This window comes from Anastrepha obliqua, chromosome 3 (genome assembly GCF_027943255.1).
Source record: "Anastrepha obliqua isolate idAnaObli1 chromosome 3, idAnaObli1_1.0, whole genome shotgun sequence".
Taxonomy (NCBI): domain Eukaryota; kingdom Metazoa; phylum Arthropoda; class Insecta; order Diptera; family Tephritidae; genus Anastrepha; species Anastrepha obliqua.
Window position 1 is genome coordinate 1,469,983 of NC_072894.1, and position 22,975 is coordinate 1,492,957.

General features: G+C 37.7%; 1 protein-coding gene across 3 annotated transcripts in view; it reads right to left on the bottom strand.

The window, feature by feature from the left end:
• The window catches only part of LOC129242536 (uncharacterized), a 49,120-nt gene that overhangs the window by 3,065 nt on the left and 23,080 nt on the right, over positions 1 to 22,975 (bottom strand). For all 3 annotated transcript variants that reach the window (XM_054879226.1, XM_054879224.1, XM_054879225.1), the window contains exon 2: positions 22,000 to 22,858. In XM_054879226.1, the coding sequence (XP_054735201.1) occupies positions 22,000 to 22,766 (767 nt within the window). In that variant the 5' untranslated portion in view covers positions 22,767 to 22,858. The remainder of the gene's footprint in view (positions 1 to 21,999; positions 22,859 to 22,975) is intronic.

Sequence of the window (22,975 nt, forward strand, 5' to 3'; positions counted from 1 at the left end):
ATGTACTACACACAAAAAAGTAATTTTAATTACCAATGCTTAACACAATATCAAAAAACGAATAGGATGCCCGAGAGGCGTCGTTCGGGTGCAAAGGTTGAAACATGGCTGTGCTACCAATAATACAGGGCGCGCCCGGTATTTGAGCACAACTTGAGAATAAAATTAATTAGTTTTTAATCAAACTGCACGCATTTTTTACACAACATTATGTTATTATTTTGGTCTTGGGCAAACTTTTTTTCGCCAAAAAAAAAAATTATAACATCTCACGCGCTTCAGGCTGTTTAATTTTGATTAGAAGGTGTTTTGATCAGATACCTCGCTGTTCTCGCTCTTGATTCGACAAAAACTGTCTTCTGCGCATAACGTAGGACTTATACCGGACATCTTTATGAATAACTTGACCCATAAGACCTTCAAAAACATCAATCTCCCTCGCAACAGCCCTCATTTGAAAGACCCTCGTCAATGATCGCTTGCACTTGTTGAATAAATTCTGCAGATCGAACAGAGCCAGAACGTTCCGCTGTAGTCGGCCATGTCTAATCTGAAAAAGTGCAAAAAGAAAAATAATGGTTTCGGGAAGTTATAGCCGCATATATGCATGCCCTCTACTACCGTATGCCGCTGTACACATCCATAGAATTGAAACTAACATCTGAATAAGTTGATTAATTTAGCTTATCAATACACACTTGAGATAGATTTTTTGACGAAAATCCCCAGCTGAATGGGTTGGTTTGTGATAGAAAGAGTTTTTGTAATGTCGGGCGCCCCTCTGCAGGCACTGGTAAACAACCTCCAAGTTCATTTTTACCACGAACCTAAAAATCAATTGCCTTTCGAAGTGGGCATATAACCGTAGGTCCCTTCATTTGTGGGAAAACATCGAGGCGCACACCATAAAAAGGAGGAGGAGCTCGGCCAAACACCTAACACAAGTGTACGCGCCAATTATTTATTTTATATTTTTATGGTAATATATAATGCCAACCAACCGCATTCGCCTGATTTTACCTCGGCTTAAAGACCAATTGCCCAGCTGTTTACTCCTTACTTTACTTCGATAATGCAATTACTTTTAACTATATTTCTATATAACCGCCGTGGGAGTTGGAAATTATGCAAGTCCCCGTTTAAATATCGATTTCATCAAATGCTCGATCTAAGTTTTTTATTAGTACGAACGCTTTTCATATCCCAGTAAATGAATCAAAAAAGTTTTAGAATGTTCATATCTCACAAAAAACGAGTCTCAGCAAGCACTAATACACACTTTCTTACATAAATTAACAATAAAACATGACAACGTCAAAAGATTAAAAAAAAAGAATTTCAGTTTTTAGGAAATATTATTTTAAGGAAATTCTGTTTTGTATACGTATCTTCCAAATTGGTAAAAAAAAATTCCTGCAAGTACTATTGAAACACAAATTTTCAACCAGGTTGGCCCGCCTGATTAAAGATGCGTATGTATGTATTTATAAACGTAAGACATTAAAATCAGAGCAAACGTGCAAAATTTTATTATTACAAATCCGCAACTACAGTCTAAAACTTTTTTCACATATTTTGGGACTTTTTTCAAAATATCGGAACTACATTTGTTCCGTTTTTAATGTGTTTATCTTCACTAACTTAGGTAGATGAATTTTTTTAGATATTATATAAGATTTTAGAGAATATATGTATATATATATACATATACATATATTACTAAAGGTATTGCTGGTGTGGTCCAAACTAATTGTCAAGCAAAAATGTGTCCGCGGATTTTGGTTTAGGATGCAGAAAGACCAACCTAGACATTAATCTTACTAGGTTGTTAATAAGTTTTGTGGTTTGCTAACAGAGGGCATTGCTACTCTCACGAGAGACTTTCAAGTCAAAACTTGAACTGCAGATAAAGTTTCTGAATTGTGATTAATGTATCTCATTGTTGTCTGCATTGTTTACAATATACTTATGTATATTATATTATATTTAGGCTTTAGTATTACTAATTTATTTGAGTTGTAAAGCGTTTTTCAGTAAGAGCGCTTCAACTTTTTTTTTAATAAAACACAAACGGTTTGACTTTTTTAACTAATTTTTTTTTTATTACCGAGTTTGAACAAATACATTTAAGTATGAAATTCGATTTCTTTTGCATGACCACCGCGTGCACGTTTTACGAAGTCCAATCCTTGAACCCAATTTTCGACCACTCTTTTGCATAAATCGGCCGAAATTCCAGCAATTTCGCGTTCAATATTGGCTCTGAGCTGACAAATCGTCGCCGGCTTGTTACTGTAGACCAATGACTTCACATAACCCTAAAGAAAATAGTCTAGAGGCGTTAAATCACACGAGCGCGGCGGCCATTCGACCGGTCCATTTCTGGAAATAATGCGCTCATCGAACTTACTCTTCAACAAATCAATTGTAGCGTGTGCTGTGTGGTTTGTGGACCCGTCCTGTTGAAACCACATGTCGTATAAGTCCATACCATTCAATTGCGGCCAAAAATAATCGTTTATCATGTCGCGGTATCGATTTCCATTCACAGTAACGTGGCGATCGTTCTCGTCAACGAAAAAATATGGGCCAATTACGCCGCCGGCATGTAAACCGCACCAAACAGTGATTTTTTCGGGATGCAACGGTGCCTCATGAATCACGTGTGGATTGCTTTCTGCCCAGTAACGCATATTTTGCTTGTTGACAAAGCCATTGAGCCAAAAGTGAGCTTCATTAATGAAGATGATTTTTTGGAAAAAATCTGGATCATTTTCGAGTTGATCTTCAGCCCAATTTACGAATCGACGTCGCTTCAAATGGTCAAACAGCTTCAGTTCTTGTGTCAGCTTGATCTTGTACGGATGCAGGCCAAGATCTTTTCGCAAAATTCGCCACAATGACGACACAGGTAGGCCCAATTGTTGAGAACGTCGTGTGAGCGACACATTTGCGTCTTCTTGAACTAATTATTTTCAACACTTCGTGCACTTCTTGCTCTCAATGGCACCGGAACATTATGCAACGAAAACGTAGATACAAATTTTTTCACTAGACGGTCGATTGAACCGTAAAATGGCCTTAATGCTCTTAAAGTAGCAGCAACAGAACGATTATTTTCATAAAAAATTTGCACGATTTGCAATCGTTGCTCAAGTGTGTAGCGTTTCATGATGAAATGTATACTAATGAAGTTTACAAATGACAAGCGAAAAATAAGAAATATTGCGTCGTTCGCCCTCCCTATCGGAAAAAAGTTGAAGCGCACCTATTGAAAAACGCTATACTTTAATTGATGAAAGCATGACCACATAAATAAATAAAAGAGCATTTTGACAATGGTTAAAATGCATGAATTAAAGTTCGAATTTTTGGAGCACCGTATTCACCAGGTTTGACCTCTAGCGGCTTCCGCCTGTTCCTAGACCTAAAAAAATGCATTCCTAAAAAGCGTTTTTCAACAAATTATGAGGTTACAATAGCTGTGGAAGCGTATTTTGCAGCCCTTGCAGATTCTCACTTCAGGGATGGAATTCATAAATTGGAATCTCGTTGGAATAGGTGCAATGATATACAGGGATACTACACTGATAATAAAATTTCTTCCAACCATAAAATTGTGTTTTTCCTATCGAGCCTCAAAACTTGTTGAACAACCTAGTAATTTACGATTAGCTCAGGTTGTAAGCAAAATAAACAACGGTAAAAGCGTGGTTGGATGCATAATAAAATAAAAAAAACATGCTTGCGTAACACGAAAAGAACGCATCTGCGACGCCATCACACTCTTTAGTGAAGGGAGTGCGTACAAATGTGTAGACGAAGAGCATATTAATTAAAAGTTTAAGTAATGAAAGCTTTGACTAGACTCACGTGCGGCATGTGTTATGCAGCACAGGCTGTTGGGTGAAGTTGAAGTTGAAGTGAAGGTAAAACGGAATGTCATAAGAGTTGGCACATTCCAATGCAGATCAGCCAAAACCTGTTATGCAACCACAATGGAAAGAGTGCAAAATTATGAATCCATCAATCAATGGAAGAGAAAATGTATTGTATTATATACATATGCACACATATACATATGTATATGTATGTATACAGTATATAAATGGCATTCACATCCTTATTTTTGGGTGCTTGGCCGAGCGTCTCTAAATTCGGGCCCTCAATTTTTATACTTCATTGCCTGTGAAGGGGCAAACCCGCAGAAACCCACTGGGCTTCCTATAAATGTGAGGCTTGACTTGTTAAATGTTAACACACTGACATCATGCGCTTTCGGGGAAAATCACTTTGTATGTCTGCCAATACATAATCAATTCTTTCTTAAATCTACCTACATGTACCGGCACTTATGTACGTGCAGGGGAGTGTCTCCAATTATAAGTCATCTTCTCTGTCATACACGTACATGAGTATGTATGTATATGCATCATCATATTATGTCTACAAAAGTTATGAAAACTTTAAGTTCTATGCATTTTTTATTTGCCTATAAGCTCTCAACTTACACACGCGCATACATACGTATTTGATAATGATACATATAAAGTGGGACTGCAGTCACAGCACGTATATAAGAAATATCAGAAATGTCTATGTTGCGAGTATATCCTTCCAGGTAAAGTGAAGACAATCAGAGGCGGTGAGAAGTGGGGAAGCTCTGGGAATAGGCACTGTTGCTGTTGAATGCACCACGTTGCACGAATTGAAGACTGCGTTGGCAAATATGATATTTGTAGACCCACTCGCTTCTGCTTGTATATGCAGCGAAAATTTCTACAACATCTGCTTTGCAGCCTAACAGTTGAGTGTAATTTTTCCTCATCTTCCGTTTAGATGCTGCACGTCTATTTGGCACCGCTTGACATTTTCAATTTGTCAGTGAACTGACAAAAGTGCATTACGAGGAGTAGAAAATTCAGATGGCAATGCACTATTCAGCTGCAGTGGCAAAGCCAAATCTTCTCTGGACCATGACTGCAACACTAATCGAGAAAATTTGACTCCATCATATATATGTGTGTATATATGTATGTATGTATCTAAGTACCTGATGCTCGTGCATACAAATCCTTTCATCATTTTGCAACATTTTACCACTTGCATGTGCTGAGTGCGAATTCATATGCATATGCGCACCTATATATGTATGTATATACAAATGCACACGTAAGCCTCGTTCCAAAATAAAAAAAATTAAATATTATATATGTATGCATGTAAATATTTTTGTAGGTACGTATATATTTATAAAAAGGCGAATTTTCGTGAAAAATCTAGTCATCAATTTATTTTTCTTTGTCTGATGCAGAAAAAGATAATGCGGGTGCCATCATTTATGGGGTGCCCAGATACAATGATCGTTTTTCAATTCTTATGTTTCAGCATCGGTAACTTTGACAGCTAGTTGGCTTTTGAAAGATGAGAGGCAACTGCGTTTCTGAAAAATTATCTTAGCATTTTGATTTTTCATGTTCGTAGGCTACGCGTAGATTCTCTACGATATGCCTCCTTCCTTCCACGAAATGAGTACAAAAAATGTATCGTTTTATTTTCAATTTTTATTATGAAATAAGGAAAGGAAAAAAATATTTTTCACAAATGTATGTATGTCTATTTATCCCTAAAGTCGTTTTTAATATTATTTTTAATTTTTGCTTAATTTACGTAATATTTTTACATTCTTAACTTGGACCACAGTTTAGATAATGGAAAGTTGTTCCCTTACGTTAGGTTTTTCTAATGCTTAAGCTTATAATTACATTCGCTATATATACATATACTTATATATAATATATGTATGCATGCACATTTCCAAAATGAAACATTTACACATACATGGAACAGGTACACGTACACATGTGCATGCATAGAAAATTTTTAAGTGCTTTAGCATGCGCAGCCCTTGCACACAAATATCGTAAATCTGCTTGAGAATTTGCACTGTTTCTGCACCAGCGGATCGAACTATGCAACTAAAATAATAAGAAGCATTAAATTGTTTTGTATGCTTTTGCCAGTTGTGCGCATCATTCAATGTCTGGTGGCCGATCAGATTTAGACCAGCCTGGGAGCAAATCTGTACACATGTACGAGTATATATACATATGTATGAGAGTATTTTTTTGGAACAACCTTCTTGGCGAAGAAAATTTTTCCTCTAATTTCTTGCAACAAATCAGATTTAAACGCATTTGGTGTGAAGGTGAGATGTACTTTGTATGTATGCATGCGGGCGGCATGCTCCCTAGTATATATGTACTTTCAAGCTCTCTCTTTGGATTTGCCAGTAAGATTACTGCTGTTATTCCAGATGATTATCTACAGGCCAAATGAATTTAGTTATTAAAAGGGATTTTTTTTTTACTCCGTTACGTTTAGCCATCTGAAAAAGTACACAAAATTCTTAGATATGTACAGGGTATCCCGTGGCAGCGTCAGGAATTAAAAGCCAAATTAAAAAAGAATTACTGATGATGTTTATTTCAATAACTATTACAAAGAAGACAAGTGCGGATTTTATTTTTCATAAATTATTTCTTCTCAACGTTGACCGTTACTTTGGGTACACTCTTGGAAAATGGCTCCCGTACTCCGTGCCATTCGCTGGAGAAGTGATATTGGGACGCCATTAACCTCATGAATGATATTTTCTTTTAATATGAGATGGTCTCTGAGTTGGTTCAGAGACTTTATTTTTGAGGTATCCACACAGAAAAAAGTCCATAGGGATAAGATCGATCGATCTGGGTGGCCAGGATATGTCACCGAAGCGGCTTATCAATTTGTTAGGGAAGAAATCACACAGTACGCCGTGGTCTTTCTGGCCGTGTGCGGCGTGGCGTCATCTTGCTCAAACCATGTGCGTGTACTGAAGGAAGGATGTCCTCTCATTACTGGCAGAAAAAAAATGTTCAGAGGGACACAGAAATTGCTTGCCCTCTAGAATAAAAAAAAAATTGGTTTAATTATTTCACTGCTTGACAATGCGCACCAAGCGGCCACTTTGGGACTGTGAAGTGGCTGTTGATGTTTTACTAGTGGGTTCTGTCCATCACGTGGCAATTTTGCCTTTTTACATTTCCATTTAAATAAAAATGGGCTTCATCACGCCAAAAAGTAGTGTTTAGCGTACGAAATCGCCCCAACATTCCCTCGCAATAATTTTTACGCAAATTGTATTCGCTAGGCCTAAGCACTTGCACGATTTGAATTTTGAAGGTGTGAAGTCTAATGCCATCTCTACACAAGGAGGTATATGTATGTATGTATGTGTATACTATAAGTCTATAAAAAGGCAGAACATTTCTTATATTATAAATATCGAACGAGCCTGTTTAAAAACAAGCTTTAATAAAACAATTAATTAGAGGTTAGGACCAACTCTAGTTAGGTTGGGTATCAAACAAATTGTGTACAAAATAATGAACAAAGCTTTGATTAAAATTATTTGTGTATGGCGTTGCCATCCAACTGTTAAGGCGTATAAGTTAAATAATAGTACAGGAGCTTTTTATTCGAAAAATCGTTTACATTAGTTTAGTGTTTCGTGCTCACAGCGGGTTCCGAACGGTAGAGCACTACCGAGTCGTAATCACGCACAAGCCCATTCGGTTGCGGCGGCCACTACACAAGCTCAGATTACTTAATGAGCGGAGGTATGTCTTTTGATTTTGGCTTAAGTTGGTTATAAAGAGGCTTTTAGCTTCTCAAAATTTACATGATTTACTATATGTTTATGCATACAAATGTTCACACATACATATGAATGTATGTGAGTGCTTCTACGCACAACAATATAGCTAAATTAAAGTACCAATTTTAATATTTCTTTAAATGTTGTAAAAAGAATATAAGATAATACGATCTAGAGAAGGTGAAGGAATGAAAATTTTACTCAAATGAAAACGTTCAAAAACTCTAAAACCCATACAAATGATTTAAGTTTGTACTCACACTCATACTGGCCGAAGAGGTAAATAAATTCCAACTTAATAAAGTGCGACGCATTCACAAGACTAAGAAAAAATGTCAACAAAAGAAAGCAGTTTTATTCAATCCATTTAAGTACTGAGCTCAAAGGCATTAGCATAACAGTCTGCACCGTATTAGCATCACCAAAATGGAAACGAATTTACCACTGGTACATTGTAATGCTGATTAGGCTGTCAGTACTTCCAGGGTAATCCGAAAGTAGCAAGTCCGAAAGGTCCAATACCTAAGTAAGCATTATAAATAAATATATGTACATAAATATGTAAGAGTGCATATTGATGCAACTGGGTATTTATGCATTATATGCACTCGTACTATATTAGCCATGGACAGTTACTTTGTGAATACTGTCGTTCGATGGCAATGATTAAAGTTGATGCAAGCAAACGTGTACGTACATAAATTTACATTAAACTCACATTTATTTGACCGAATGACAAACCTCAAAGCTGTGCGTAACATTTAGCAGTAGCGATGATATGCATCCACACATTTACATAAGCTGTGTTCCGATGGTCAATGATCCGGATCCGGATAAAAAGTTTGCATGCAAATTCAACATCAGCGATGTGATCCTGATAGAGATCTGGTTCAATTTATGATCCGTTCTGTTCGTTTTATTTTTCGTTGTCAGTTTGGCAGCACAGTCTTTAGTGATTGGTAGCACTGACAAGTGAATATACAAATACTTAAACATGAACAGTTACATGAAGTAAATTAAAAAATCTTTTATTTCAGACATAAATTTCTTGTTGAATGAGATTTTTTGCAGAAAATGTTACTGCTAGGTCATTAGGCATAAACTATTACGGCAAAATTATAACATTTGAACTGGTTGCCCTTGAAAAACTCCCGTTCCTTGAAAATATCTATTATTTACAGGCTCTTCATCCTTAATTAATGTTTAGTGTTTCATGTTCCAAAAGGGAAAAGTTGTGTAGAATACATCCGCATATAATTATTTGAAGGAATGAGTCCAAGTCTGTATTTGCTTGTGAAATAATCATATGAATTTTGGTTTAAGTATCCCGAATGCATTTTCGACAACAATTCTTGTGTTTATGTTTCTTCTTCTTCGTACTACCAAAGCAGAGATTTTAGATCAGTGCTGTCAACGCAAATTGATCCAGAGTTCCAGCGAATTGAGCTGGATAAGCCAAGCAAACACGATATAGCCTACCACATGAGTATGTATAAGTAAACATAAGTGTATAGACTTACTTTAGATCTGTTCGTAGGCTGTAGTGTAATAGATTATATAGTCCACCTCACCCATTTCGAAATTGTTTTGGAACTGATGCAAAATCTAGTTAAGCATAGTCTGAGAAGTCTGGGCTCAAAGTAATGATAAAGCCGTGAAAAAACTGACAGGTTGAATCATTTTAAAGGAATTAAGTCAATCATGTATCAGAAATTAATGGGCCACTCCTGTACCAGTAGTGAGACAGCGTCTGGTATGATTCATGTGGACTTTAGCCCACGATGCTCAAAAGCACAGCGGATCAAATCAATGCGTTAATAAGCGCCGCAAAACCCTAAAAGCGTTGACGGTAGTGTGATATGAACACACTTGTGATTACCTCACTCCAATGGTAACTAATGTGGTCAGCCGAAGATCGAAGACGGTTGCGGATGTATTCAACTCCAAACTTAACAACGGCTATGAGTGTTGGGTGCATTCACATTTGTATGTTGCAACATTTGTGTAGAAGGAAGTTTGCTCAGTTCGCACAATCTACTTTACCTCAATTTAATTTTCTCTCACATATGCATGCATTGGTTGTGGCCAAAGTTCGTAGGTCTGTAACGGATTGTAAGGGATTTAATGGCCGCTAAATTTGTGTGAAGCTTTCAAATTATTTAAGTGGTATCCATTAACCCAATTTGAATACGATAGCCACAACGGTACAGTGGTAATACTGCACGGTGGGTGGTGCCGTATATACATACGTACATATGTACGTATGTACAGTACTGCATGTAGTGTGTTGTAGTTCTTCAAGTCTGAGTTTTCGGATCTTTCATCTATTAGATCTTCAAATGTAACCGTCATAAGTAGCATTATTACCGATTAAAGATTATACCGAGTACCTGTCGTATCTATGTAAGCCGCTACGATTCATAGTCGACAAGTAATAAAAATGATTATAATAACTATCAGACGTTCCCGTCGTTGCCAGAGATATAGATACAGTTCGAAAGACTAAGAACTCCACTTATAGTGTTTGAATTATCCACTCAGGCCAAAGTACATAATGTTGGTAAGAGTAAAATCATTTTGAGACATGAAGCTAAACTGTGCTGGTTTTAAGTAATCGTATTCTTAATCCTTCATGGCCGTCAAGTACGGGGGCTCATCCGCGTTTTCTATCATAATTTTATCGCATGAGGTTAATAGGTTTTTACGGATCGTTTCGAGTTTTGAACTTCAGTTCTGCTACCGCCCTTTTGCATCGTTTGCAGTATCACTCCCACTTTCCAGGCAGCTGTGCGCAAATTGCTAAACTGCCAGTCATGTTGAGTAATTATCGCGCTAAGGCATCGATGACAAGCAAAATGTGTAAATTTTATTCTTGCAGCTGGTGTTGGCGTTGTTTTGGCAACGCTTTTCGGATGTATGGCTGCTTGCGAATCGGTAAGAAGCAATGCAAGGCTGGGCGAGCTCTCTTGTACCCATTATTCGTGCAAATAAATATATGAGTACATACCATGTAGGAAATCTGATTACTTCAGAACTGGGGGGCTTGTACACTTCTAGAAAATTCGGAGCAACACTACCCCCTCTCCGATGATTGGCAATAAAATACATAACAAATGTGTCCAGTAATTAAACAGAAAATCAGTATTTATAAATATTCATTATAACCTCAGTTTTGAAATTATTGTAGAAATTCCTTATAGATTCATTATAATAGTTCACCGAAGGCCGAAAAGAATTTAAAAATTTGTTGTTAAACGATAGCTACATATGCGTTAATGTATGTATGTAGTTTAGGGCTTTTAGTAATAACGACGATAATTTGGACGTTCCACCACCTAGTCATGCCGAAGTCAGAGTTGCCATTCAGCGGCTCAAGAACAACAAAGCGGCTGGCGCTGACGGCTTGCCCGCTGAATTCGTCAAGACTGGCGGCGATGTGCTGATAGGGAGCATGCATCAGCTCATCTGCAAAATATGGCTAGCAGAAAGCATGCCCGACGATTGGAATCTCAGTGTCCTTTGTCCTGTACTGAAGAAGGGTGACCCGACGATCTGCACCAACTACCGGGGCATCAGCCTTCTAACCATCGCCTACAAGGTCCTGTCTAGCGTCCTATGTGGAAGACTTAAGCCGTTTGCCAACACACTGATCGGGCCTTATCAGTGCGGCTTCAGAAGTGGTAAGTCCACCATCGACCAGATTTTCACATTACGCCAAATCCTGGAAAAGACCCATGAAAAGCAAGTCGACACCCATCATCTCTTTGTCGACTATAAAGCTGCGTTCGATAGCCCGATAAGGGATTGCCTGTACGCCACCATGTCTGAGTTCGGTATACCAGCGAAGCTCATACAGCTTTGCAGAATGACGTTGAGCAACACAACCAGCTCCTTCAAGGTAGGAAATAACCTCTCCGAGCCATTCAGTACCGTTCGAGGTTTCAGACAAGGCGATCCACTGTCATGCAACCTCTTCAACTTCGTGATGGAAGGGGTGCTCCGAAAAGCAGGTGTGCATCGTAATGGCACTATTTTCTACAAATGTGTCCTGCTCCTTGCGTACGCCGATGACATTGACATTATCGGCCGCTGTAAGCGAGATGTCACGGCTGCGTTTTCTGCTATCGAGAAGGAATCATCACGAGTGGGTCTGGCGGTGAACGAGGGTAAAACGAAGTATATGTTGTCTACAACGCGGAACACACGGCGTGTAGGAACGCACGTCATTGCGGACAACTATACTTTCGAAGTTGTGCCAGAGTTTGTTTATCTTGGCACCGCCGTTAACAGCAACAACGATATCAGCCTGGAGATCAAACGGAGAATCACTCTTGCTAATAGGTGTTACTATGGGCTAAGTAAGCAATTGAGTAGTCGAGCCCTCTCTCGCATGACCAAACTGACACTTTACAAGACGCTCATCATACCCGTGTTGCTTTATGGCGCAGAGGCATGGGTAGTGTCACAAAGCGATGCAGCCGCTCTTGGGGTGTTCGAGAGAAAAGTTCTTCGTAAGATCTTCAGTCATGTGCGCGTTGGCGAAGACTACCGTTCAAGAATGAACCACGAGCTGTATGAGCTCTACGCCGACATTGACGTAGTTCAACGCATCGCCATCCAACGCCTGCGTTGGTTAGGGCATGTCGTGCGTATGGATGAAGAAGCTCCAGCAAGGAAGGTGTTCGAGGGCGAAGTCCAAGGGAGCCGACGAAGAGGAAGACCATTGCTCCGGTGGAAAGACCAGGTGGAGGAAACCCTATGCTCGCTTGGTATACAGAATTGGAGAAGGCGCGCGCGGAGCAGAGGCGCCTGGAGAGAGCTAGTGAGGTCGGCCGTAACTCGGTAACGGGTTGTTATGGCCACCTAAGTAAGTAAGTAAGTAATGAACTTCAATCATTATGAGGATATTTAACTTTGGACGGGTTCGAGTGACGAAAAGCTGTAACTGAATATTCTACTAAACCTGGGGTATTAAACGAAATTTCCATTTCTGTATATGTTCGAAGAGTTTAAGTTGTGATCTTGATTAAATATGAAATATGAAATGAACGATTTGATTCGTTTGATTTAGAATTGACTAGAAGAAGACTATTCACGTCCGCTATAAGCTAGATGAAGCCATTGAACAACAATATTTCAAAGCATGAAATTCATCGAATTACTCTTCAGCACACTTTTGCATTCGCGCCTCATGTGCAGTTTGTGCCTTTAGCTGCTTTACCTTCATTATATGCAGCTCAATGACTGGCACGAAGCGGAACAAGTAAATATTGAGCCGTTTAAACGTCAAAATGCGTGTTTGATGTATATATAGTATTTTTATTATAATATAATTTTATAAAGTAATGCACATTTTTTAGACCCTGGCATTGAACTGACTATGACACTTAAAAATAAAGGCGTCTCTGACTTGTTAGCACTACTCTATCTAAAGTGGGCTCTAACTCAGGACAATGAGTACGCCCCTATATTTCACATTTTATTGAATTCTGTATCCAAATCTTTCAACTTCATCCAGTATCACGCAGGAATAGCTCATATTTTTATTTTTATATCACTGTTGCTAACCCAGCGACCTCAAAACGCTTACTTTTTGTTAAACACTTGAAATATCTATGTTAAGATTTATTCAACTACTTACAAAGATTTACCTACATATATTAGAATATGTACCTTCTCTAGTACCTAAAGAGATATCTCCTGATTTAATTCCAACAATTTTTCAGAATTTACTTCTGCATATTTGCCAAAGGAAAAGAAAAAATTGGAAACGTACCCAATGAATTACTTATTTATTTATGCTGTCTACAGGATATCCTTACATACTATTTCTAATTTGACAGAGCAAATAAATTTAATTTAAATCCAGCCAAAGTGCATTTAAAGTCTACCTAACATCTAACTATTCGAAACAGTTTATTGCCACCTCTGGTGTACCTCAGGGTAGTATTTTAGGATCTTTGTTATTTGTTTAGGTTTTTACTGATACCTGTTTCGTGTTTTCCCTTTGCTAATTTTTTTCTCTATGCTGATGATCTAAAAGTTTATGCTGAAATAAAAAAATCGAGTCATTCAGCCGTTCTATAGTCTGAGCTGAATAATTTATTTTCCTGGTGCCTTATGGCCTTATGAGTCGTCTATTTCTTAATGTTGAAAAATATCATAATGTCATAAATGTCAATGTCAAAGCCCCCTTAATACCTCTTATCATATTAATTATACATGTCTTCCTCTGTCGGATGTGATTAAAGATTTAGGGGTTTTATTTTATTCAAGACTCAATTTTAGTACGCACTTAAACTATGCCGTTTCCAATTCACCTGTTATTCTCGCGTTTGTGTCACTCATCGCACTTCCCTGACCCATATACTCTTAAGATATTATACTCTTTGTTTGTTCGGTCTAAACTAGATCATGCGCTTTTATTTGGAGAGGGTTAAAAAAATTACATTGGCTCAATTTCTCAGACGTTTGATTGTCGATTGATTAGTATTCTCGCATTAAATGAGAGAGGTACTCTTCAGGCAGTATCATTTATCTTTGATCTCGTTAATGGCAAAATTGGAAAGAATTCTGGAAAGAATACAGTTTAATGTTCCTTGCAGAAATTTTCTTCGTTTTAAGATTTTTCGCGTTGGCTTTAGTAGAACATTGTGTAGAGCTAATGCGCCACTCGTTAGAACGTTGTGTCTGACCTTAATTATCTCTCAACCTTTTTGGATTTGGACCTTTCTGGGGCCAAACAGGTATTTCAAATGCAAGTAAATAATTATTTTCTATGTAACAAATCAAAATAATACTTCGCAAATATTTGTTGTTTTAGTTCCATTATTATTAATTCTGTTAAAATTCAATTTTAACTTGTATATATTTTTAGCAATTTATTGGTTTCTTATGTTCATAATTTAATTTTACTAAACTTTTTAATTTCTTACATTTTACTTTGGCGTCTATAGTTTTTGCGCAGAAATAACTTTCAAAGCGGCGAAAGAAATCCAAAAGAATCATAATTCCTCCAAAAATAGAGGTTATCGCTGAAACTGAGGCCTATTTTGGGGAAAAAGATAAATCGTTGGACAAAAGTGGTATTGAAATGTTAGAACGGCGCTGGAATGGTTGCATTGTTCTTGATGGAAATTACGTTGCTGAATAAAGCTAATTTTGAAGAAAAAAAACGTGTTTTCTTTGTTAGGCCCGGGAGTTTTCAGCCCATGTGTTACATCAAAATTCTACACATTAAAAAATTTCGCGTTTTAAAATTCTACATGGCCAAACGAAAACTAAAATTTATATTGCACATTTACGAGGTTTCAGTGTTTGGTGGATTTTGCATAATTTCGAGCGCTTAATCATTTTCAATGGTAACAGCAAACGAAAAGAAAATCAATAACAGTTTGAAAGTTTCACGAACAGCTGATAGTTTGTTTACGTTGAAAATTAAAAGTGAAATAAGGGAAATAAGTAAAATTGGAAATTCTAAAGCTGGGCATACTCTCTTCTTCAAGCATTTTCTGTTTGAAAAAAGCGGCAAATGTATGTAAATCTTCTCATCGTACGTTTTATAATTAATACGTAAGAATTAACAGCCTGCCTTACCATCGAGTTGAGATTTTTCCGGCAGGGAATGTGCTGTTATGTACGTATATATGTATATGTATACGCGCACATATGAAGTGTCGAATAGCTTTGCTTACTCGACTGAATGGCAACCAGCAGGCGCATGTGCTTTTGCTTGTTAGTCATGTTTGGGGTCAAAGTGACTGTTCATTACTTAGCTCTCTTTTTTGCACAGAATTTTGCGTTATTCTGTAGAAAATTCTTGTGGATTTTAATGCTTAGCTTCGCGCTGGTCGAATATAAGAGTCGAAATTGGAGTCAAGGCTTTTGGTAAATGTACTTCAGCAAACAATACAAATATAAATAATCATTCATGAGGTGTTATTGTAATTTTTACAATTTTCAATTTGCATTTCAAGTGCAATCAAAATCTGTGGTTCCACCATCTGAGGGTTCATATCTGCACACCGTTAACGTTGCAAATGCACACACACATATGCACAATTGGAAGTGCAAACGTCATAATTGACCTAAAAGCGCGCCAAAAGCTTCAACTTTGAACTAATAAAGAAATAAGTAAATCCACCTTTTTCGGTAACAAATATCTAATGAATGTAGCCTTGTAAATTTATTTTTACATATGTACTCGTACACATACATAAGTGTATGTATTTTCATAGGTGTGTTTGTTTGCTTGAATCTAGACTTCGAGTTAACGTAGAAATATACTATAATAATACATATGTACATACATTTCACAAACATTTAAATATATGCAGCTCTATCTTATAGCTCCAAAATGCCGTACCTAAGTGAACTATTGACCTTAATGCAGTTACTTTTGGCTGAAACACGGAATCAAAATATATTTGCTAACTAAAGGGTTTTTGACGTAATTATCCCCCTCGCGTTGTCCATTTACTCTCTGGTTACAAATTGGGTTGGTCGCCAACAAATTCCACAAGTGGCATGCACAGGTCACCAATCGCCAACGCCATTCGTCGACATATGCACATATACATATGTACAGGAATAGTAATCGCGCACTTCAGTAGTCGACATCAAGAAACTCATGTCCCAGTGATCATAGATGCATAATTAACAAGTTTTTGGCATTTTAGGCTTGACTCCGCTGCCAGAGCTGCATGCAAATTAGCAATCAAAATCATTCATCGCAGCTGGGCCATACTTCCAAATACGAGTATGCAGCGTAAGCAGCAATAGCCACCATCAAGCACTTTGGGTTTGTCACAGCAGACTAGCAAACCAATAAAATTGTAACTGATTTATCTCTGCTTATCGAACAAACGCCAAAACACCATAGTGTGCATCAATCAGCAACAACTATGTATATGTATGTATGCAGATATTTATGGAGATTTGGCAGAGAATGCCCAAAACATGTATCTATGCAGATATGTGTGTTGCAAATAGGCAATAACCCTCGTATATTGAAGTCGAATGTGCTGTGTGCAACACGCGGCAGCCATAGTTTGGATGTTCTGATCTGTACTTTTAATACACACATAGATTTGCACTCGTATATAAACATGTACACACAGTACATTTTGAATATTGTAGAATCCGCTGCTTTTGTTTTAACAGCAACAGGTTCAGCTCCAGGTGGTAGCATGACTTAATCACCATATTCGGAAGAACACAACAACTGGCAAAAGGTGAGGCAGAAGAAGAAACAGTTATGGCAGAGTCGACATTGTCACGGGCATTGATAGTATTAAACTGTGATATTCTTCAGGGCTTACCAAATCGGTATCAAAAGGCGGTGTGATATGCTACATATTGGCCATAAGCAGCCATATGTGTCTCTCAAGCAGAATAAACCTCCAACTATCGATATGAAATAATTAAATTTTACCCCAAACTTTATTAATTTGTTTATAATCTAGAAACATAAGGTAAGGAATCACAAGATTCGTACAGACTATTGGATACATTTATAAATAACTTTGTAAATCCAGGCTGCACGAGGTAGACATAATAGCCTGATGCTAATATGGGTCCCGGGACACGTGGGTATCGCGGGAAACGAGATCTCTGACTCTTTAGCCAGGCTGTGCTCTGAGGCCAACTTTTTTTGGCCCGGAGCCCGTTCTGCCACTCCCTTCTGCAACCACGGCTAGCAAACGGGTTTTTCTAAGCGAGCTTGGCAGGCTGAGAGAGGCTGCAGATGGACAAAACTGATGTTACCTGTCATGCCCGACCGACTGTCGCAGTTCCTCCTGTCACTAAGCAGAGGGCACTGTAGGAGGCTGGTTGGACTGATGACGGGGCACTTTCTATGGGCAAAGCCCATGGAAAAGGTGGGCATCTCAGACAGTGCTCTTTGCCCAGCATGTAGAGAGGAGAATGAGACGCCGGACCACTTTCTGTGCGCCTGCCGCGCCTTCGCTCGAATCAGGCTTGAGGTCTTTGGCACTGATGTGGTAATTGACCACCTTGGCTCCTTGGCATCTAAAGATCTACTCAGATTTCTTCGGAGGTCGAGTAGATTTACAGAAAATTAAAAAGGTAACCCGAGTGCAGTACAATGGTTTTAATTGTGTCTGAGTGCTACGCTTACTAGTCTGTCCCGACAAAAAAAATATATACATATATAAATAAATAACTTAATAAATATTTTATTTAGAAAAATACCTGAAAATCATATTTTGCTGAAGAAAAGCCTATGAGATTGACTATTGAGAACAAGTTAAATTCTTTCACAGTTCAGAGAATGGGAGGGTTTAGAAACATGAGTTATTCCGCTCGGTTCAGAAAAAAATATCGTGATTCCAAAAACTCCTACTAGAGATGTAGACATTAATCATCGTTTCCTTTTCTCCCATTGGAGCATGGTGCATTCCGGATCGCGGAATTAGGGATATTTTGCGAATGCCGAGCTGCAGACAACTGGACGCGTCACAAGTTGTGGATATTGAAAGGCCTTTAGTAATGAAGGTTAGCTGCAAATAACCAATAAGCAGTCCGCACAGCGTTCAGCGCCTAGGTGGGAGAGCCTTAGAGAGGTTTTCAGGGTGTACCGAACTCCTTATAAATCCACCAAGTCTATTGATATGACAAATTTGGTATTGGAATTATAAAGCCATTTTATTTATATACGGATCAGTGAATTCAGAGCAAATAAAAGCAACCATGGTATAAACCTTTGTCATAGTGTACCTTATGAGGCTTAGAAACCAAAATTTTGAATCAAAAACCATACCCAGAAATTTCCCGTAGGATTCTAAAACGAAGTTACCAATATGATCAAAGGTATATACGGGAACGAAACTTAGATAGAGAAGAAATATGGAAGAACTTTTTAAAATTAAGTTAAGACCCTTGATCAACACTATTATATCCGATTGAAGCAACTAAGCATTATACTGCCTTGTTATGGTAGCAAAATATTTTAGAGTGCGTAATGCATCAACTACAATTACACACTTTCGCCAAGAAGGGTAAGAAATAAGTTTAGCAATTATAATTTTTTGGCTGACTTTATAAAAAGCTTTTGAAAAATTCTCCCTAACCTTAGCCTCCTCAAACACTCGGTACACATAATCTTATCCTTTTTTGTTTTTTTTCTTCAAGCCTTATTTAAACATTTAGGCAAGAATCTTGCAGTTAGCCGCGTTCTTGAAACTACCATGAAAATATTCATTTATAATTAACTTATTGCTTGCGTCGGAAGAAGTTACATTTCCAGCGAACAATATTTGCTTTGAGTTACTTAAATTTCTTAATATTATTACTAAGTAAAAGCTTTCAGACAAAATAATGATGCATTTTGCTTGACTGTATTGCATCAGAATCTTGTTGCAAATATGCGGCGCCGAGGATTTCTATAATTTGGAGAGAATAAAAAATGAAATAGAATTGTGGTACAATGCTTGCCAAAAATAATAAAACACAGATGCGGCTTGTGCCTATGAGAAAACGTAATTTCCCCCCAAAAATCCGGCTAACGTTTGAAATTTTGTTTGTAATGCCCTGCACCATAGCTACAGTGGATCCCTACTTAAACACTCTAAGAAGAGTAAATATTGGGTTGGCAACTAAGTAATTGCGGATTTTTTTTAGAAAATCAAAGACAATTTTTTCATGGAACTAAATAACTTTATTCTGTAATGTATTGTCCATTTTCATCAATGATCTTTTGCTATCTTTCAGGCAGCATCATAATCCCATGTTCATAAAACTTCTGCTTTTTATTAGCAAAAAACTGAATCAGGTACTATTTGACATCATCATCATTATTGAAATTTTTACCATTCAAAGAGTTTTGTAAAGATCGAAACAAAAAGTAATCAGATGGTGCAAGGTCAGGACTACGGTGGATGTGGCAAAACAACCCAACCAAGCTCCAATAATTTTTGCCGAGTGGCCAAAGATGTGTGTGGACTTGTATTGCCATGATGGAATACAATACTTTTTCGATTAGTCAATTCCGACCGCTTTTCTTCAACTGTATTGTTTAATTTCAGTAGTTGTTCAATGTAGATATCATAATTGATCGTTCGGTTGGGTGGTAAGAGTTCAAAGTAGACAATTCCTTTGTAATCCCACCAAACTGATAACAAAACCTTCTTTTGATGGATATCAGCTTTTGATGTTGCTTGTGTTGGTTCACCTGGTTCACCGCTTTGTATTGTTGTAAAGACCGTAAATTAGGCGAAATTAAAAGATCTTATTTAAGATGAGTGCCAAAAAATCCACGAAAACCTGTTATCATTTATTTTTTTATAATCTTTTTATTACGCTGTAAATAATTGGGAATATTCACAAAATTCTTGGTCCCCCTTTGAGGTTAGGTGGCCACCCCCTTGGTATAACAGCTTCATCGGCCTGTTCGAAGTAGGCAGGGTAATGCTTTCCAACCAGGGCAAAGCGACATTCCAGCGAAACGTATTTTTGCACAAACGAAGAAACTTCTTTACGAAAAGTGATCAGTAAGAGTTTTAGAGCTGATCAACTCTGATGAATGCTGATAAATTTAAAATTAGCGCCAGTCCATTTAGATTCTGGTGCTCACGGTATAGCAATCAATGCTTTAGAAAGTAGGTAATATTTCTTCTAGTATATTGTAACTTTATCTATGTAACGGAGTTTTATAACAGGTATAAGGATACATACCAATTTCAAGTAAAAAACCTAGAAATATTCATCTTCTAATGCACTCCTCCTCAGCGGTTTAGGGGGTTAGAATTTGTCCGCGGTATCGATTATCAGCATTAACAAGCTGAGCGAAACAGGTACAAATGGGAATATTTCCGTCATCGTACGAAAATTTATTTAGGAAGGAAGAGAAGAACTCTGAGTCCCTGAAGTGGGCACAATAGATTTCTTTATAATATTGTAATAGCAATAATAATGACCTTCGTCTTGATCTGAACCAACGTTAATGAACTCATCTTTTGGTAGTTCTAAGAGAAGAAAAAAGAAACTTTTTCCCACATGGCAATGAAATTGCCTCCAAATTCCACAAAATACTTTTAATAGTTTGTAAATAAAAAGCGATCGAATATTTTTGTTATCTTTATTTTTGTGTTTCAAGTTGAAGAGCGTTGTTGGCACTCTAACTGCTCATTTGGAGCGATGTTTATTTTATTAAAGTTAATTTGGTCAAGTTGAGTGTTTTTCTCAAGATCATCAAATCGAACTGTTTTTGTATTACTAAGTATATTTGTATGTATTGTACATACCTAAAATTAAATTGTTGCTTTACTATTATTGGCTTTTCGACCTTCAGGCAAAGCGTGTATACTGTGTTTCCTTCGATTTTCAAGCCCATTTTGGAAGTTCGCTGCATTTTTGATACACAATTTTCAAGTGTATTAACATAGTAAAACGAAATTTTCACATTCTTATAATTATGTATGTATGGATGGAAACAAATTTAAATGCACCGATAGGTGCATGTTTCAACTCGATTTTGTTTGAGGAGCAGATTAAGATTTATTATGGAGCAAATGCGTGTAGAAATTATTAAAATATTTAATTTAATTTATTAGTGAATGCAAGACGAAAATCACCTAACGTTTTTGGTATTAATTTTTTGCCATTAATTCTTTATCGCACATAAACGGTCATGAACGGTACCGAGCATAGTGCGCTCGATTTTTACAGCTCGGTATAGACGGCCACTACGTTTGCCAAAAACTCATTATGAGCATTTCGATTTCGCATTGCAATTTATACATCAAAGTCATCTACTATTAGAGTCGGCGGAATCATTGAGTTATATTTTCTTTGTGGTTACTAGAGGCAATGCCCTAACAATTATTAATGCACACTATCTGTGAAAAGATGAGTTAACGCAGAAGGGGGAAAATATACAAGCGTAAATCTTTATCGAGACGTAGGCATCCCATGCATTTTCAACGTAGAAGAATTTCCTTAATTCCGATTACTTTATTTGAGCAAAACCGATAGTATTGAACCCACATCTGGTATGATTTATCTTGCGTCACATAAAATTACTATTAATACGATTCGTCAAGTAGTGGTTCAGACCCATTTGGTAGCACAATTGGGTACCTTTACTCTGCCTCTCTTCCACTAATGTAAAGAGGCAACCAGCAAACCTACTCAAATATAAAATAATAAAAGCTTTTCACGCACTCACATTTAAGCCGATTTGAAATATTACGGGCCTCATATGCGGTTAGATTCTTTTGGCATTATTTTTAAGAGATAGTCCACTAGTAGTGAAATGAGGTGTAAATTTATTTGCAACTTACTTTTCCATTTCTTTTGCATCGATGTTCGTCGCTTTTGGTTCATCTGTAGTGCCTGGTAGGTCGGAGTTCAAGCTGGGCGGCGCCGCTGTAACATAGCCACGTCTGGCCGGCACTAATGGGGGAGGGGGATGCGTCGGTGGGGCGACGGTTGTATGTGGTGGCATATATCCTATTCCACGCCGATTATTTTTCCAATCCGGGCTGACTACCCCTGTTCCTGTTTGACTAATGAACTCCACATCGTCAGTATTGTCGTCTCCTTTTCCGCTAGCTCCTGCTATTTTCACAGCTCCTGGACCAGATGCACCGGTCGGTGACTCGTATGTGTTGCTATGCACATTGTAGGTGTGATAGTTCCACTCAGAGTTGCCGCGATGGTTATGAAGGCGACGTTGCATGACATTGTTATTGTAATAGTCTCGAGCACTTAAACGACGTAGGCGCGTCGATCTCTGCTGCATAGGTTGCATGGCTAAGCTCGGTGGAGTTCTATTGTGCATTGTTAGGGCTTCAGAATTCGTCCTAGACGAGTTAAATGTGCCAAGCCGAGGCTGTCGACGTTGTAATTGTGGCGTTTGCTGCAATTTATGATGCTGCTCAGCCTCAAATTGAGATTTGTGACGATCATGATGATGAGCGTGGGGATTTCGGTGTCTCTGCATAGCCGATAGATGTGTCTGTTCTGTGCTTACTTTAGCATGAATTTGAAGAGTGTAGGATATGATGAGTATTGCTGCTATGGATGCCCAATTCACAATCTGAGTCATTTTGTCTGAATTCTCTCTTCGATGAATATTTGATATTGCTTTAATTTATATTTCAACGAAATATCAATAATATAGCGATGAAAGTTCTGGACCTGTAAAAAATTATGCAGAATATTCTTTTAATATTTTGAAGAATGTGTGAGGTCGTTAAGATACATCTGAAAATCTATTATAGAATTATGTCTCTAGAAGATTTCCACTCTGCAGCG